At 43.7% G+C, this 18,998-nt stretch overlaps 1 protein-coding gene across 1 annotated transcript; it reads left to right on the top strand.

Moving 5' to 3' along the window:
* LOC311594907 (sodium-dependent glucose transporter 1C-like) lies at positions 1 to 17,886 on the top strand. The gene is given in 5 exon segments (XM_084777116.1): positions 1 to 700; positions 10,900 to 11,029; positions 11,032 to 11,067; positions 12,394 to 12,510; positions 14,012 to 17,886. Coding segments are annotated over 4 exon segments (1,209 nt in total). The 5' UTR covers positions 1 to 700; positions 10,900 to 10,902; the 3' UTR covers positions 14,941 to 17,886.
* The last annotated feature ends 1,112 nt before the right edge of the window (positions 17,887 to 18,998 follow it).

The raw sequence follows: 18,998 nt of genomic DNA on the forward strand, positions 1-18,998 counted from the left end.
AAGCTTCTCACCTTTCTGCTTTATTTTTGAGACAGGGTCTTTCTATGAAATCCATGTCGGCCTCCAGCTAGTCAGTCATTCCGCTGAAATTTAAGAGCTGCTTGTCATATTTATTTTTTAGCGTGTTCCGTTTCGAAGCTGTACTTCCAAATTCCTCCGCCACGCGGCACCCGTCAGTCCGCTGGTGTCTGCGGTTCCGATAGGTGCGATGTTGCCGCCCGAGAGCGACCTGCGATCACCTCGGTAACCACGTTTGCTTCCAACGACCGCCCAAGCTGGCTGGAGCCTTCTTTTTCATCACGTGATCGCACAGGCTTGTGTAAGATGAGGCCTGAGTGTCTCCCGCTTGCAACACCAGCATGTTTGAAGTCCAACTTTTCTTGGCCTGATTCAGAAAGGTTACTGGGGGAAGGTGGCACCGGGCGGAACCTCCAGGGCTTGGAAGGACGCGAGCTCAGAGCTCTAGAGGGATCCACCTAAAAGTTGGGCAGCGGCAGGTCCAGTAGCTGGAGTTGCCAAGCTGGAGCTGCAAGTGGAGTTTCGTGGGTTCGGGGCCCCGGCTGCTGGGCAACGCCTCCTCCAGACCGCGTTCCCAGCGCAGAATGAACAGAAGGCGGTGGCCTCCTCGCGGAGTGGCCTGACCGGGAGCAAGCTGCGCTGGTTCTCCACCGCGGTCCTGTACGCCGCCTTCCTGGGGCTGGTGAGAGCTGAGGCTGCACCCCTCCCAGGCTGGGGCGCGAGCCTCCTGCAGGGGGACCTGCCCTTTCCAACTGGACTCTCACCTTGGCTGCCTGCGCGTTCTGTGACTCTAGGCACTTCGGGCTCATCAGCTATCTCACGGGCGCTTTTTAATCACTGAGGGTTGCTATCGAGCTCGAAATTGATTGCACTGTTTTCTAACTGCAGCACACTTTCCTAACATTGCCTGGGTCTGTAGCCACTGCAATCCGAACTGTAACTTAACTACACAATAAACCCCACTTTTCCAGCGCTTCCACTTTCGGGTGGCCCTCCACTTGGTTTTGCGCATAGGAAATAGGCCCAAGAGGGAAACGGCTTTTCCTGGGTCACACAGGTGTTTTAGTGGCAGAGCCTGAACGTGTCTTACTCTGCCCACGAGTCTACGTACTTGAAACGCTTTCTTAGAGCAAAATGTCACATTGGAAGTGCCTTTTGCCAATCCCTGTGTAAACTGTGGACATTTCCGTGTTACTTGGTAAATGATCTGGGAAAATTTGGTTCCCCAAGATATATATATATATATATATATATATATATATATATATATATATATATATATATATATATTTTTTTTTTTTTTTTTTTCCTCCTGTCAATTGACCAATTGATCCAAACAAAACCTCCGTTTTTGGCACAGTTATGCTTTCTTCGTGTTCTTATTTACTGTTTAAACTACAAAAGTCAGAGGAATAGGAACATGTATGACCCTCCCCACGGGGGTAGGTGGGTAGAGTCTTGCTATATAGTCCAGGGTGGCTTCAAACTCTGCATTCTCCTGCCTCAGTCTCTTGGGTACTATTATACATCACCATGCCCGGCCCAGTTTATATCTCTTGAGGAAACTACACAATGCTGTCAGTAATACCATGAAACTCAGCTCAGCCCTTATTTGTCTCTGGGAAGCAAACTGAACATAACAAAACAACCTAAACATTACATTAAAAGGGAGGTCTAAGTTTTCTATTTCCTGCTATTGGTCAGGATTCCTGTTTGGGTTCTGATGGTGACTAAGGACCACAGCGGGCTGTGAAATCCGCTGACTTAAAAGTGTCTCTATGGTTAGCCTGGTCACACATCACAGGGACCTAGAGACACACTTAGCTACTGTGACAAGAATGTCTTAGCATGGCCAGGCTTGCTACCACCATTCTGGATGTCTGCAAACCTGGAGCAGCTCCTGTTCCCACAGGCACCATGCTGAGATGTGTCCTTAAGGCATTCCTTCAGCAACAGCACGGTCAGCTCTTTGACCCAACCTGCGGGATTCTACTAAAACTCGGGAGGGAGGTCACCTGTTGAAAAATGCAAGACACAAAGAAGGAGAGCAAGTCTGATTGATCAAACTCTCAAACTTTATTAGTCAGGCAGCAGCTTTTATAAGCCAGAAGGCAGGGGAGCTTATTGCTATAGCAACCCAGCTGCAGGCTTTTCTCAAAACACAGGGAATTCCAGGCAGGGTCATAATGTCCTGCCACACAGCGTATCTGGCTCCCTTTGTCTAGTCTAACTGCTAAACCATAACAGGGTTGCTCCATCTCTATCTGTCTTTAGTCTAACTGCTGACCCACAACAGGGTCAGCTAGTTTCTGGTGAAAGGCAAGCTCTGGGAAAAACAGAGACTTAAAGGTGCAAGCTCTGACAAAATGGCTGAACATTGGCCATATGGCCTATTGTCCCCAACAGCTCTTCTGTTGTTGTTGTTGTTGTTTTGTGAGCTGAACCCAGGGCCTGGTCTGTTTCACATGATGCTCCCCAGATGAGCTATATACCAGCTACACTTCCATAAATTGTCTGTTTGTTTTTATTTTTTTTTTATTTTTTTTGCCCCCCCTGTCTGTTTGTTTTTAAACAATAGGGTCTCACTATGTGGCCCTGGCTGACCTAGAACTTGCTACCTAGACTAGGCTGACCTCGAACCCATAGAGATCCACCCACCTCTGCCTCCTGAGTGCTGGGGTTACAGGTGCATGCCATCACACTCAGATTCACTGCTCTTTGCCTAGTAATAAAAATCAAGGGAAAGTTAGGTGCAGCAATCTATTTTATTCAGCACCACACACAGGCTCACAGCACAGGCAAGAAGCTGAATGTCTTTTCCCCACTAATTGATGAGCACACATGTTCTCATCCACCTTTTTACCCTTCTGAACAAGGGGATCTGATTTACTACGACACACACAAGATTTTTCCCAAACTTACATCTTAGCTTCAAGTGCCATATGATGGCACCACCTTTGCCCAGAGTGAAGTCAGTCCAGGAATCCTGTTAAGACTTTTCTCCAGCGGAAGCTCACTGCATGGCTGGAACTAACTTTGGATATTGGCCACTTCGGTATGATCATGGGAAATATGGAAACTTTCAGGAAAACTATTCAGAAGGCAAGAGGGAGCCAGGTCAAATAGCAAGTTCTAAATGAGCAAAGAAGCTGAGTAGAGTGGAGAAATTTTCTGTAGATCAATCTCGGGCCTTAGGGCCTGGAAAACATAGCTACCTAGGGGCATTTGAGGAGACCTCGGTGAAATTTCTTCACTCCTAAGTTTGTGCAGTTCTTGAACACGGTCCAGTGGAAAACATTTTTTGTTAATCATTTAGCATGAAATAATGGTGCGTAGGGTCATTTAGTGAAGAAACCTTCCTGAATCCAGTAGTCTTGTAAATCATATGACTTGTGTACTCAAAATTAACCCGTTGCAGACATCACTCAAACCAGTTTCCTTTATTTGTCGGTGTCTAAGTTTTTTTTTTTTTCAAGAAGTGTGACAGAGGTGTAGAGACGGGCCCCAGCACAAATGGAAACGGCCCGGCTGGATTTCCTTTGCTCTGTTCTAGCACCTTCCGTCCCCAGGCCGGCATGTGTCTAAGTTATTAACTAGAGAATCAGGGCCGTATTCTCAGTGAGTGTAGGAGGCACAGAGCAGTCATGTCCGGCGTGGGCAAGAAAGCTCTCCCTCCTTCCTCTGGGTTTCATGGTGATGGGTTAGAAACATGGAGCAGCATTGGCCGTGGCGGTAGTGTTTTCTTATTTGGAGACATTGATCAGTCCATAAACCCAACAGCTGCTGGTTTTTGTTGCCATTGCTGCAGCTGCTGCTGCTGCTGCTGCTGCTGCTGCTGCTGCTGTGGCTGCTGCAGTTGCAATGGTGGTGGTTGTTGCATGGCATCAGCCTTGGGGTAGCCTCCTTGAGGTCGCCTCCATGGTGCTGTGTATCTCCCTGTAAGGAAATGAAAGGAATCAAGGTGGTTGCTGATGAGGACAGAGAAAAAGGTTTTGCAGTAACAGGTCATGCTTGATCCATGAGTTAAGCTGTCCCTGCCAGGGATGTCTTTTGCCTCTCAGGAGAATCATTCCTGGTCAGGTTTGCTATAAGGTTCCCAACAGATGTATAGTTTTAAGAGTCTTGAGAACTGTCAATCTAGAACCGAGGCCTGCCACTTTTTGTAATACCAGAGCAAATGCTGGCGTGATATCTTCCAACAGAGTGAGAGGGAGTTTCTAAAAGATTATTGTTTAGATCATGAAAGTGCAGGTCACCACCAGCTGGTTGCAGAGGATTTCTTTTACCTGGTGAATATACTTTGTCCTGAGTTATGTCACACTTCTTGTGAATGGCGTGGGAGAGACTTGGAGTAGATCACAAGGCCTAATAAGTCTGTGCTCTCCCGTGGCAGTGGCTCCATTTGCCACCAAGAGGCAACGCCATTGACGGGCCACCTGGTCAATCCAGGAGCTTGGCTTGCAGCTGCTGTGTTTGTGACACGTGTGAAGTGAAACAAGTATTGCTGCTGCTGGAGATTTTTTTCCAGAACGTTCCAAGAGGAACACACACATTTTTTTTTTTAGAGTCTCTAAAGTTATTTATAGCATTAGCCATTCTGAACAGAAAAGCTTCCATCCACCTAGAGGACACACACTGAAAGCGAGGAGCGAATGAACCCCCAAAGCCTTCAAATTGTCCAGGAGTTGCTACAGCATTACTTGAGGTTTTTAATTATCTTACCAAAATCATAGGTATGACTAACCAAACGCCAGCAATGGGCCTTTTGTGCAATTTTTATAAAACAGCCAGCCACCCATCAGCGTTTGTCATCATTTGAGTCATTTCGGCCTTTCCGTGCTGAGCGTGGAACATGTGGATCGGTGTTCTGGGCTTTTCTATACACTTAAAGATAACTCTGAGAATTAGGACCGATGGTGCTACAGCAGGAGCATTACACATCTACAGATCCCACTTTCTTTCTGAAACATTAGCACCTTGACACAAATGCAACTCCAGGAGATTTTAACATTGTTTATTTGGCCCGCTCACCAAGTGATTTATCAAATTCACCCAACTAATTTGCCATTTCTCTATTTCTAGGAATATAGATCATGATTTGAGAAAGTCCAAGGGTCTTTCTAAAAGATTCCAAATTAATTCAAGGTAAAGAAATAGATAATTTAATTTGAAGAAGGTCATTAAAAAACCCCACAAGTTTAACACATTTGATCATGATAGAACTGCAGGTCACAATTAACTGCAGCATAGTGAACTTTCATTTGACCAAAGTGATAGTAGCACTTCAAACTAAAAATTAAAAATCACCTAACTGTGAGATAAGCTTAGATCTGTTAGTAAAGAGGACTCACTTTCCTTAAGTGATTTTTTTTTAAATGTTACAAATACAGCATGAAAGACCAGACATGATCTTGGCCATTTCCTTCAAATCTTTGTTTCTTGGGCCAGCTACCTCAAACAATAAACAGAACAGATCCTTCACCCGTCCCATTGAGCACTGTCCAGTGTACCGGGAAAACAAGAACACCGAGTTCTACTTCTACAATGAGCCTTACTGTTAATGCTCAGTATCTAGAAAAAACTTTTAAACAATTCTCTTCCTCTCTTAGCCAGTATGGCCACACAGAAAAAAATGTGTAAATTCCTGTTCTGCAGACTCCCTGCAATCTTCTTACCCACTCTGCTTTGGCCATATTATTCTTAGTTCACAGCAACAGTCCTACTTTAAGACAGAAAGGAATTCATTTTCCATTTGATAATGCATCTTCATACTTTACGGCTTTCCTTACTATCTTGGTGACCCTTCTACCGTCATGACCATGACTAAGGCAATTTATAAAAGGGTTTATTTGTGCTTCACAGACTCAGAGGGCTAGAGTCTGTGACCAGCATGGCAGGGAGCATGGCAGCAGGCAGGCAAGCATGCAAACCAGGAGCTGAGATGTTACATGTTGAGACAACAACCACATAGCAGAGAGAGAGGGAGAGAGAGAGAGAGAGAGAGAGAGAGAGAGAGAGAGAGAGAGAGAGAGAGAGAGAGAGAGAAAGGAGAGAGAGAGGAGAGAGAGAGAGAGAGGAGAGAGAGGAGAGAGAGAAGAGAGAGAGAGGAAAGAGAGGAGAGAAAGAGAGAGAGGAGAGAGAGAGGAGAGAGAGAGAGAGAGAGAGAGAAAGGAGAGAGAGAGGAGAGAGAGAGAGGAGAGAGAGAAAGAGAGAGAGGAGAGAGAGAGAGAGAGGAGAGAGAGAGAGAAGAGAGAGAGAGAGAGAGAGAGAGAGAGAGAGAGAGAGAGAGGAGGGAGAGAGGGGAGAGAGAGAGAGTACGCTGGGAATGGAGTGGGCTTTTCTAAGCCTCTTCCCAGTAACACACCTTGCCCATAAGGCCACACCTCCTAACTCTTCCCAAACCGTTCCACTAACTTGGGACCAAGTATCCCAGACATATGAGCCTAGGGGACCCATTCTCACAGTTCCTGAGTGTTAGAGTCCATGGCCATCACGGTGGGGAGCATGGCAACGGGCAAGCCAACATGGCACTGTGGCAATCACTGGAAACTTACGCGTTAGGACGACCACAAGACAGAGTGAGAGAAAGCTAATGGGGCGGGAGGGGGGGCAAGTATTCAAACCTAAGAGCCTTTGGGGGCCGTTCTCACTAAACCCACTACACTTAGAAAAGGCACATCTCCTTGTATAATTGCACAGGACTTCTTGTTTTTAGTAATCTTATTTTCTTTCGTGTGTTAGAATTTTAACCTGTATTTATTGGTCTGATGTATCTTGATGTTAATTAATAAAAAGCCGTCATACCTGGGCACGGCAAATGAGATAGGTGTGGTTAAGGTTCTCGGGCATGGTGAGACAGAGAGAATCTTGAGAATGGAGACCAGAGGAGAAGGGAGAAAAAGAAGGCCACCATGGCTTAGATGGAGGAGAAGCACATGGCTGGTGTGGATGGAGATTTGGCCCAGATGAAGAACATTAGCAAGTGTTTGGGATTATGGATGGGAGGTAGTTTGATAGAAATTATTAGAAGCCGATGGGATGGGATTGGGTCAGGGATCCCATACCTGCCCCACTATGGGAGGTAGTTTAGAGGATTAATGTCTGCCCTGCCCCAGGTTAACTAAGCCTATTTTAAAATATAGTTTAAAATAAAAATGTCTGTGTCTTGATTGATTGCTAGAGGGTTATACTGCCATAATAATAATTATAGGCCTAATGAGTTTGAGGCCAGCCTGGTCTACAATGCAAGTCCAGGACAGTCAAGGCTACACAGAGAAACCCTGTCTCGAAAAACAAACAAACAAAAAAATCCAAAAAACAAAATAATTATATGCCTGATAATAAACATTATTAGGCCATATTGGTAGATTAACAACAAATGGCGCTCGACATGGGACAATTATTAGGCAATACTGACAATTTAACCACAACAAATTGGTGCCCAAAGTGTGGCTCGAACCCACAACCCTGAGATTAAGAGTCTCATGCTCTACTGACTGAAAGTAATGAAAGTAAATGTGCCCTTGTCAATTTTATGATGCCAGTCATGTGAAGACTGCTAAGTGTATTGATAATAACTCTTAGGATAACCTGCCAATGGCCAATGTGGTACAGGTATATCCACTAACAGTCCCAATTACCTTTAGTCTCTTTGATAGAAAACTATAGAAGAGGCAAAATTTATCACCAGTCCTGTGGCTCCCGCCCACAACCCTTTTGTTATCTCTAGGTTTAAATTATTTGTACAGATTTCCTTTATCCCTAAGTGTACATTTCTTTAAAAAAATTTTTTTAAATGTTTATCAATGTTTTGACTGCATGTATGTCTGTACACATGCATGCCTGATGCCCATGGAGGCAGAGTAGGTGTCAGATCTCTAAGGTTGGAGTTACAGACAGTTATGAGCTGCCATGTGGGTGCTGGGAACTGAACTCCAGTCCTCTGGGAGAGCAGCCAGTAGTTTTAGCCCTAAGCTGTCTCTCCAGCCCCCCAAACTGTATATCCTTGATGATGGGATGGTAAAATATTCTGGCACAGAAGGAAAATCTCTTATGGAGACATTTCTCTCATGTCTGTTTAACTCACTTGCAACAGCTGTGCTTGAGACGCTAATAAATGTGAGGTATCAAGTGGCTAGATGTCATAAGCTATTTTTCTTGCAAAAAAACAAAAACAAAAACAAAAACAAACAAACAAACAAAAACCCTCCTTACACAACAGATAAGTTTACTTTGTAGTGGCTCTAAGAAGAAAAAGTTATGGATATGTATTATATTTAATGGTGAAATTCTATAAAAATATAAGAAATATTTTTTAAAAACTATTTAAAATTCCGTTTTATTAACTAGACTACCCAAGTGACATAAAGCCAAAAAGAATGTACTTAAGTTCTTCCTTATTTTTTGGAGACTTTATTTGTAATACTATTTTTCTTTTAGATTTATTTGTTTTATTCTTTGGGTATTAGTGCTCAGTCTGCACATATGCATGCATACTGCATACATGCATGGTGGCTGGTGCAGTCAGAAGAAGGCTGCAGAGCTCCTGTAAGAGTTATAGATGGCTACAATCTTCTACGTGAATGGTAGGAACCTAATCCAAATCTTTTGCAAGAGCAACAAGGGTTATTTACTGCTGGCCCATCTCTTTAGGCCCAGGTACTATCTTCTTAAGTAAATGTTGTTTTGTTTTTAATTTAACTTAAGTGCTGGAGAGATGGCTCAGTGGTTAAGAGCACTAGCTTCTCTTCCAGAGGACTTAAGTTCAAACCACAGTGCCCACCCACATAGCAGCTCACAACAGTCTGTAACTCCAAGATCTGACACCCTCACACAGACATACATGCAGGCAAAACACCAATGCACATAAAATAAAGCCAAATTAATTAAAGGAGAAAGAATTAAATTTAGCAATATAGTCATATATAATAATATTAGACATACAAATACAGGCAGACATATTTCAACCTATAAGCAACAGATAGTAGTTTTTTCATTTAAAAAGGCTGGCCAGAGCTGGGTATACTGGTGCCAGTCTTTAATCCCCGAGAGGTAGAGGCAGGCAAATCTCTGTGAGTTCAAGGCCAACCTGGTCTACAGAGTGAGTTTCTATACAGTTAGGGCTATTTTACGGAGAAGCCTTGTCTCAAAAAGCTTCAAACAAATAAACAAACAAACAAATAAAAAGTATAGCACATGCCAGGTAAAATATGCAAAGCTCACTAATGTATTATAGCATATATAGATCGAGGGTCTTGGTAGCTCAGTGGTAGACTAGCATGTTTAAGGTCTTAGGTTCAATCCCCAGTACGCCAACATCCAACACTAAGTGCTATCTGCTCCAAGGTGTCTTTTTTACTAATGGAAACAAACTTTCTTGCCTAGGTGGCTACAACCTTTGACTAATATTTGTAAAAAGAATGTATTTTTTTTCTCCTGAGATCTGTGCAAGGACTCTTAAAAAGTTTGTTGATTCATTTGGTCTTTTAGATGTCTTTGTGCCAATTAAATAATGAATTCCATTAAAACAAACAAACAAACAAAAATGTCTCCCAGCACCCAAGAGGCAGAGGCAGGCAGATCTCTGAGTTCAAGGCCAGCCTGGTCTACAGAGGGAGCTGTAGACAGCCAGAGCTACACAGAGAAACTCTGTCTTGAAAAACAAAAACAAACAAAAATCCGTTAGTCGTGTGGCATCTTGGAGCCCTACTTTTCAAATACTCCTCCCAAGGAAACAAGCAAGTCAAGCATCCTATTTTGTCCACTATATGTGTATGGTGCCCGTAGCAGGTTAACTTATTTCCCACAAAGCACACAGATTCTGGGCTCAGAGCATTTGTCAATGAAGTTAGCAGGTGTCTCAGGAAACAGACTCCCAGACTCCTCCTTAGATTTTTATTTTAAAAGGGATCTTTCTGAGGCCCATGGTTGCAAATGGTCCAGTCAATTACCAGACCAAAGCCATCCTGGACTCAATCCATTATAAAATGCTAAAGTGCAATCAACAGTTCAATACACACATCTATATCACTCCAATCAAAAGTGAAACCTGCTCGTGACCCTGGCTCTTGTGTGAAATGCTGGGGCCCAGGGGACCCTGGGCAGTATCACTGTTTATTTGGTGCAATCATGATCAATGCAGGTCTTGTCCCAATCACCCATCCGATGCCCAGAGGTCTAATTTAGCAGGAGTTCATTTGAGCAAAGACCTGATTATCATCGTTATGTGGCCGTGCTAGACATCCAGTGTAGACTTGAGATTGGTCCAGAGGACCTGGGTTTGACTCCCAGCATCCACACGGTGGTTCACAACTATTCACGACTCCAGTTCCGAGGGATCTGATGCCCTCTTCTCGCTTCCTCGCGTACTGCACGTGGTTGTGCACAGGCATGTAAAAAATGCGCAAATGTAAAATCAAAGTAAATACACAGTTAATATTTTTCAAAAGGATTAAATAACTGGGGGGGGTGTGGGTGTGGGGGGAGGGAAGGACTTTGAAATGAGGAAAAATCAACCAGGGTCTAAGCTCTGGTAATAGTAGAACCATCATCGTAAAAGTTTTGCTTACTATGAATGGACCTTAAATAATTTTCTGCTTTGTAACCCACTCCTCACTTTTTTTGGTAGTAAATAAAAGTGAAATGTAAGCCTGGCACACGCCTTTAATGCCAGCACTTGAGAGGCAGAGGCAGGGGGAATCTCTGTGAATTCGGAGCCAGCCTGATCTACAAAGCAAGTTCTAGGACAGCCTGGATTGTTGTTACACAGAGAAGCCCCATCTCCAAAGGGGGAAAAAAAGAAAAGAAATGTATGTTATCTTGTTTGCAAGTAAATCTTTCTTTCTACTACTACTATTATTATTATTATTATTTTAATTTCAGGGGATGACTGTTGCCATATTGGGACCTACATTTCCAGACCTGGCAAGAAATGTGAACCGGAACATCAGCAGCCTTTCCGAAATATTTGTGGGCCGTGCCCTCGGCTACCTGTGTGGCTCTGTGGTCGGCGGGTGCTTTTCGACTGTATGAATCATTTTCTACTTTTGGGTAAATAAACATCAAATTTTGTTTACAACTTGACTCTTAGAATACAAAACACAGCGTTGTTTCTTGGGGAAAGGCAGCCCGGAGAGGAAGGAGCATGCTGGCCACACCACGCAACACGAGCTCTGAGGGATGCTGGGAGAACCAGGAGGTCAGCTATTTGTCCTGGGTTTGAAACTTAACATTAAACATTATTTATTTATTTATTTATTTATTTATTTATGTATGTATGTATACAGTGTTCTGCCTGCAGGCCAGAAGAGGACATCAGATCACATTACAGATGGTTGTGAGCCACCACATGGTTGCTGGGAATTGAACTCAGGTCCTTTGGAAGAGCAGGCAGCGCTCTTAACCTCTGAGCCATCTCTCCAGCCCAAGGCCTGTGTCTTCTAATCGTGTGCTCTGCCCAGAGCTACACCCAGCCCCAAAGGGCACATCTTACATTTCCCTTCTCATCTGCTACACTGATTCATTTAAAATATTTTAAATGATTTAATTCTAATTGGGGGGGAAGGTATGGGCATGTAAAGGTCAGAGGTCAATATCAGGTGTCTTTTTTTCTCAATCACTCTCCTCCTTACTTTTACCCTGAACCTCAATCTACCAGGCAGGCTGGCTGGCTAGCAAACCCCGGGGATCCCCCTGCGGCCTCCCCCTCAGCCCTACGTCCACAAATGTGCAGTTTTCTGTTTCTTTTAAACACGGATTCTGCAAGATCACAGTCAGGCTGTTCGCTGTCAGTAAGTGCTTTACTGAGCCAGATCTTCAGTCCATATTCAAAGTTTTACTACAAACTTCTACAGCTACTTTTTTTTTTTTTTGCCTTTTTGTTACCTCAAATCCAAAAATCCCTATCAGTTTATAAATGTCAAACCTTTCAAAATTATCTTATTTGTTAGAAAAATTGTAGTCTTATGTTTATAATTTATTAATAGTATTAGAATAGTACTCACATCACAGATAAATACATGCATATATATACACACATATATATATAATTTTTTTGAGGCAGGGTCTCTTTATGTAGCCCTGGCTGTCCTAGAACTCACTGTATAGACCAAGTTGGCCTTACATTCACAGAGATCCACCTGTCTCTTCCACCCCCTCAATCCTGGAATTAAAGACATGTACCACCACACCCAGTAATTATTTGTATTTTATAATCCATAAAGATAGCATAAGATTTACGTAACATAGCCCATTTGTATAAATTCTCAGATTGTCCAGTTTTAACGTGACCTTGCTTTCACTTTTGCTTTTAGGACATTGGTTTAGCCCTGTGTGAATACTGTTTCTGTAACTGACATTTTCCACCCACCTTCTTAGGAATGTCACTGTCGGCTACCACAGTTGGTCTTTACCTTATTCCTTTCTGCAAGACACCAACACTGCTGGTTGCTACGATGTCTGTATTTGGTGTCTCGTTTGGCGCTCTGGATACAGGTTAGTGATGCAGACTGTTGTCTCCGGGGAAAGTGGATAAAATGACGCCACCAGCTGCAAGCGCTGTGAAGTGACAGCACTCACTGGGATGGTCATAGGCTCGCCCATTTAAACCCGCCTCCTAGCAGCTTTGCTCCCCGCCAACCAGGGCACCAGTTTTGCGCAACTAACGGTTAAGTGAGCTAGACTGCATTTCTCTGTGAGAGAGTACTGCTATGCAGTCAAAGTGTGAAAGGAGCCCTTGCGTGTGGGTAATTACAGGGTAGGTGAAAGGGCTGTCATTTTGAGACAGAATTTGATCAAAAAGAAGAATTAGTGACTTATTAGAATGAACCAAAATTGGGCTGTAAAAGCATAGAAACAGCCATCCAACTTAAAATTCACCCATTTTTTGAGCTCAGAGTAGCATGAGTTGTCCACAATTTTTTTCAGTTTATGTCAGAAGTTTCTGTGTGTCCTCATGTTTTTGGAAAGCCGTTAAACAACGTGCATGATACAAGATGCTTGTGTGCCCCAGTTCCAGCCCTCTACCCCTCCCCTCCTTCCTCTGGCATTATTAAGTTGCAGGTGGAACTATCTTATGCTTTAGGCTTCATTTGGCTGAAAATGACAGGGTGGGATTGCGTGTTTGTCTGTTTTGTTTTGTTTTTTAAAAATTTCTTTATTTATTTATACATATATGCCTGCATGTATGCCTGCAGGCCACAAGAGGGCACCAGATCTCATTATAGATGGTTGTGAGCCACCATGTGGCTGCTGGAAATTGAACTCAGGACCTTTGGAAGAATAGCCAGTGCTCTTAACCTCTCAGCGATCTCTCCAGCCTTGTTTGTCTGATTTTTTAAAAAGAGCCACAGGCTTGATTCTTTTTCACCTGGGAGCTGCCCAGAAAGTATGAACTCAGCTTCCAACAGATAGTCTTGTTTCCTGTAGCAACTGCCAACTGGGTGTTTTGCTCATAAATAAATAACCGTTAGTGCCTGTCAACTCCATGTACATAAAGCTCAAAGTTTGCAATATATTTGTTAAGATTTGAAAATATAGTTATTAGATATATTACAAATTTTGCAATATATTTATTACATACATAGTAACAAGTGCATTGATAAATATTATTGCCCAGTGTGGTGGAAGGTGGTGACCACTGTACTGTAGGCCATGCGTATGAGACATCACAGTTCATAGTGGAAGGTGGTGACCACTGTACTGTAGGTCGTGTATATGAGACATGATGATGTATCTTTAACCACAGAATCAACTCACAACCATCACTGAATAATTTAGAGCATGTCTAATGTTCACTTTTGCAATATTCATCCAATTTCTGATGGCAATGAAGCAGTTTTGTCTGTTTAAAGGGTTCTTTAGATTTTTATTATTTCAAGTATGTGCATGCATTTGTGTCTATGTGTAGGTGTCTGTGTCTCTCTACCTCTGATTGTTTGTAGTTTTACTAAATTACTGCGTCTAGCAAATGATTTTCTTCATGTTTCATTGGCAGGTGCAAACGTCCTCATCTTGGCTCTTTGGGGGGACAAAGGAGCCCCCCACATGCAGGCCTTGCACTTCAGTTTCGCCCTGGGTGCCTTTCTGGCTCCCCTGCTGGCTAAATTGGCCTGGGGTACAGCAGCAGCTGCTCAGAACCACACAGAGTCCGACTTTGAGCCTCCAATGCTGAACCGATCCTCTGAAGCCGACACAGGCTCTCTGTTCGCGGTTCCCGATGACATGAACCTGCTGTGGACCTATGCCTCCATCGGCACCTACGTTTTAGTCATTTCTGTCTTTCTGTTTGGTTTATTTTGTAAGAAGCGTTCAAAGCAAGAAAAATCCACAGGCTCTGCGCAGGGAGCTCGAAGGGCTAAATACCACAGGGCCCTGCTCTGCCTCCTCTTCCTCTTCTTCTTCTTCTATGTGGGAGCCGAGGTGACCTATGGCTCTTACGTTTTCTCCTTCGCCACCACCCATGTGGGCATGGAAGAAAGCGAGGCAGCTGGCTTGAACTCTGTCTTCTGGGGGACCTTTGCAGCCTGCAGGGGTCTGGCCATCTTCTTTGCAACATTTTTACAGCCTGGAACCATAATTGTGTTGAGCAACATTGGCAGCCTGACCTCATCTTTCTTTCTGGTGCTTTTTGACAAGAGCCGTCTTTGTCTCTGGATTGCAACTTCCGTGTATGGAGCCTCGATGGCAGCCACATTTCCCAGTGGAGTTTCCTGGATTGAGCAGTACACCAGCATAAGTGGGAAATCCACAGCATTTTTTGTAATTGGTGGTACCCTGGGAGAAATGGCCATTCCCGCAGTGATCGGAATTCTTCAGGGACACTACCCAGATCTGCCAGTAGTTCTGTACACGTGTCTGGGGTCAGCCATCTTCACTGCTGTTTTATTTCCTGTGATGTGTAAATTAGCCACCTTACCTCTGTAGTGCAAATGAAAAGAAAACATCTCAGGGGTCAGAACATTTTGCCCTCTACATTTGGCCCATAAAGAAAAGAATGAATGGGAAGATGCAGAAAAGTGGAATGGGACAGATTTTGAAGATGCTGAACGTTGAGTGAGGCCGTCTGTATCCCTTGTTTAGAAACATTTTGCATGGAACCCACAGTTGGTGTGCTCACCAAATCCTCTCAAGTGCATTGTTAACCCTGTGAAATGCTGTGTCCATTTTTCTACTTGTTACTGCGACCACTACTTGACAAGAAGCCAAAGGAAGGCTTGTGTTAGCTCACGGTTTGTGAGTACAGTGTACCGTGCGGTGGTGGGCGTGGTTGCATGAAGGTCCGGGGCTAAGAACCTCGCCCCTTTACAGCTTGGCAGAACCGGAAGTAGAGAGGGAACCAAACAATGGACAGGCACAAAATCCCAAGCCCTGATGCACTTCCTCCAGAGGAGCTGTGCTCCCTAAAGGGTCCACAACCCTTTAAAACAGCGCCCCCAGCCAGATACCGATTCACACTCAAGCTGTAGCAAGCACGTTGTCCGAAACCAGGACAAAGGGGCTAATACTTAGAGAAGACTAAGTTCTTATTGATTCTCTATTACAAAGTGAGGGTTCAAACTCAGAAGTGTGCACAGGCCAGGTGTTATCATTAAAAATAACTACAGTGAGATGCAACACATCTGATATGGAGAGATTTATTTGAGGGTAGGGAAGGGGAGAGGAGTTAGGGCCTGAGCGGGCCATGAGGGTAGAGAGAGACAGACAGACAGACAGTGGAAAAGAGACAGAGAAAGGAAAGGAAGCTCCCTTTAGAAAGAGTGCAAGAGAGAGGGGTAAAAGAGAGGAGAAAGAGGTGGCCCAATTGGTCCTTTGTATCTGGTGCCTCTGGTACGCACCTGGTGGCGGGCAGCAGATGATGATGTCAGGTTGCTAAGCAACCTAGAGGCAGATCAGATCAGCTAGCAGGCTAGCAGATCAGCTTGTGAACATTCCTCCCTTTTTTCTATAGATAAAAAAAATGAGCTAGGGAGGGGTGGCAGAAATGAGGAAGGTGGCAGGTTGGCCCTTTTATAGTCTGGTACACACTTGGTGACGGCAAGCGATGACATCATAGGTTGCTAAACAACCAGACACAGCTGCCTATATGTTAACACCAGGCAAGCACTCTACCACTGAACAGATCTTCAGCCCCTGGTTTCTTTGAATCACACTTATAAATAGGCCAACCAGAGAAGATCATCAGCAGAGTTTCAGTGTGATGGATTGTAATGGATGAGCTAATGGCAAGACAAAGTTATATTATATAAATGCAGATTTTTTGGGAGCAAAAGGGAGGGAGAGAGAAAAGAGAGAGACAGAGAGAGATAGATAGATAGATAGAGAGAGAAGAGACAGAAAAGAGAGAAATGAGAGGAGAGAAAGCAGGAGGGAGGGGAGAGAGGGGAACCAAAATGTCTGGATTATATATAGTGAAAGAGCCTCTGGGAGAGGGGAAAGCCCAGCCGTGGGCTGGAGAGTTCAGGGTAGAGGCAGGGTATGTCAGTCACACCCAGCAGCAGGTAGGGACCTAACACAGGTGGTCTCTGGGGATTTAGGTCCCGAGATCAATGTGTAGGAAATGATAAGCTGTTTTGAAATGTTCTGTAATTCCCAGAGTTACATAAAGTACTTTGTGGTCTTCGACTCTTAATTTCTTATGAGGCTCCGGTTTGACAGGAGTTATTGGGCAGTATTTTATGGTCTCTAACTTTGAATTCCTTCAAAGTGTGCAAGGAATTCATTCATGTTTGAAAAGTTGGGTAGTGGGCTGGAGAGATGGCTCAGAGGTTAAGAGCCCTGGCTGCTCTTCCAGAGGTTCTGAGTTCAATTCCCAGCAAGCACATGGTGGCTCACAACCATCTGTGATGAGATCTGGTGCCCTCTTTTGGTGTGTAGATGTACATGCAGGCGGAACACTATACATAATAAACACATAAATCTTAGATAGAAAGAAAGAAAGAAAGAAAGGTTAGGTAGCATTCAAATAGATCCACCGCTGAGGAAAAGAATGGATTTGTCGAGCTAGCACTCAGGCCTCCGTATTCACCAGGGAGGTTGGGGAGAGCAGCTTCACGCAAGACTGTATTTGGATGTGGACAGATGTTTTCACTTTGCTTGGCCTTACTGGTCAGTTGGATGAAAGAATGTTAATGTCTTATTTTCCCATATCTATAAAGAGACCCGTGCAATGGGTTTTAAGAGAGCCATCTGCAAGACTTGACTCTGCCTTTTGGGTCCACGCTGAGGCACTTAATGTGGCCTTGTTTGTCTTGTCCCCTGAGTTGTGTTTCTAGGACTAAAAATGAGATGCTTTCCCAGCTGAGTTTGTCCGGGACGTCTGCTGGAAGAGCCAGTGGTTCATTTCAGATGAAGAGTGAGATAGAAAGGCCCTGAGAGCGTGCGACTGACTGTGAATGGATGGCAATTTCATATGCTTACTGTTCAAATACCCATTGGGTTTCTGAAGAGTGTGTTTTTACTGCCACATTTCCCTGATCTGAAGGTATGGCCTTCCTTCACACTTTAAGCATGCCTGAGCCAGAGTGTGTTTTATAGTCGATGATGATGATGATGATGATGATGGTTTTGGTTTTCTGAGACAGGGTTTCTCTGTGTAGCTTTGGCTGTCTTGACTTGTAGATCAGGCCTCAAACTCACAGAGATCCTCCTGCCTCTGCCTCCCAGAGCGCTGAGATCATAGGTGTGTGACACCACGCCTGGCTCAAAGATCGTTTAATATCATGACAAATTATAATTGACAGCTGGATTCTGTATACAGAGTAAAAAAAAAAATTCAGTGTTTTATATTAGTAAAAAAAAAATTCAGTGTTTTATATTAGTAAAATAAAAATCCAGTGTTTTATATTAGTAAAAAAAACAAAAACAAAAAAACCAAACCAGTAACTACTTCAGTTGTGGCCACTACACTATATTTAAAGACAAGTTTAAGGTAAAAGCTATTTATTTGTTTATTTCAAGATGGGGCCTTACCACTTCATTTTAGCCTTGTCTTGAATTCTGGGACTCAGGCAATCCTCTTTCCACAGCCCTCTGAGTTCCTGGGAGCTACACAAGTGTATCACATCAGACTGAATATTTTTTAATATACGAATTTTTGTGTTGAAATAGGATTTGTAGACAGTTTGTTCTGATACATTGACAGTGGAATGAATTCATGCCTAGTTGTGTTCATATGGGATTAGTGACACTTTGGTCCACTGCCTTAGTGGGAGGGTGAATTTGTAGATAGTCATGTTCAGAGATCTGTAGATACCGTGTACTGCTGCCTCAAATATGCCAGCTGTAGATGGGTCTTTTTGAGCCCTCAACTACCTCAGTAAGACATACTAGGCCTGGGCCTTTCTGCTTCTAGGTTTGGTTTTCACTATGTTAAGGTAATAATTACATTATAAAATACTGTAAACATTTGTCGGCTTTCATTTACAGTCAGGCAGTCTGCCTAGGGCCTGGAACACGTGTGTTGCCTCTGCCTCCCCAAGTAACACCGAGAAAGTGGAATGACCACCACAGACTCCTGCATATTAGTTATGACAAAGCCTTACGCACACTATCCTTGATAAATGAACGGAATTAAGGAGTGATTTTGTTTACTTCTTCCCAAGTTTTATTGTGAATTACGTTTAACTCCAACCTGATTGTGGTGGGTTTGTTTTCTCTTGTCTTTGTAAATTGCTTCTGAGTGACTCTTTGGTTTAAGGGAAATGTAGAACCTTCCTTCACTACAGCCCCCCCACCAAGGGGTTCGTGTAACCACCCTACCAGCTCTGGAGAGGATGGGTGGGAAAAAGGCTCTTGCTCTTCCCGGAGTGTACTTTCCTCTTAGAAATTAAAAGTATTGGGCTGGAGAGGTGGTTCAGAGGTTAAGAGCACTGACTGCTCTTCCAAAGGTCATGAGTTCAATTCCCAGCAACCACATATTGGCTCACAACCATATATAGCAAGATCTGTATACATAACAAATAAATAAATCTTTAAAAAAAAGA

The sequence above is a fragment of the Acomys minous genome, assembly GCF_964271855.1.
Source record: "Acomys minous genome assembly, chromosome: 3".
Lineage (NCBI taxonomy): Eukaryota > Metazoa > Chordata > Mammalia > Rodentia > Muridae > Acomys > Acomys minous.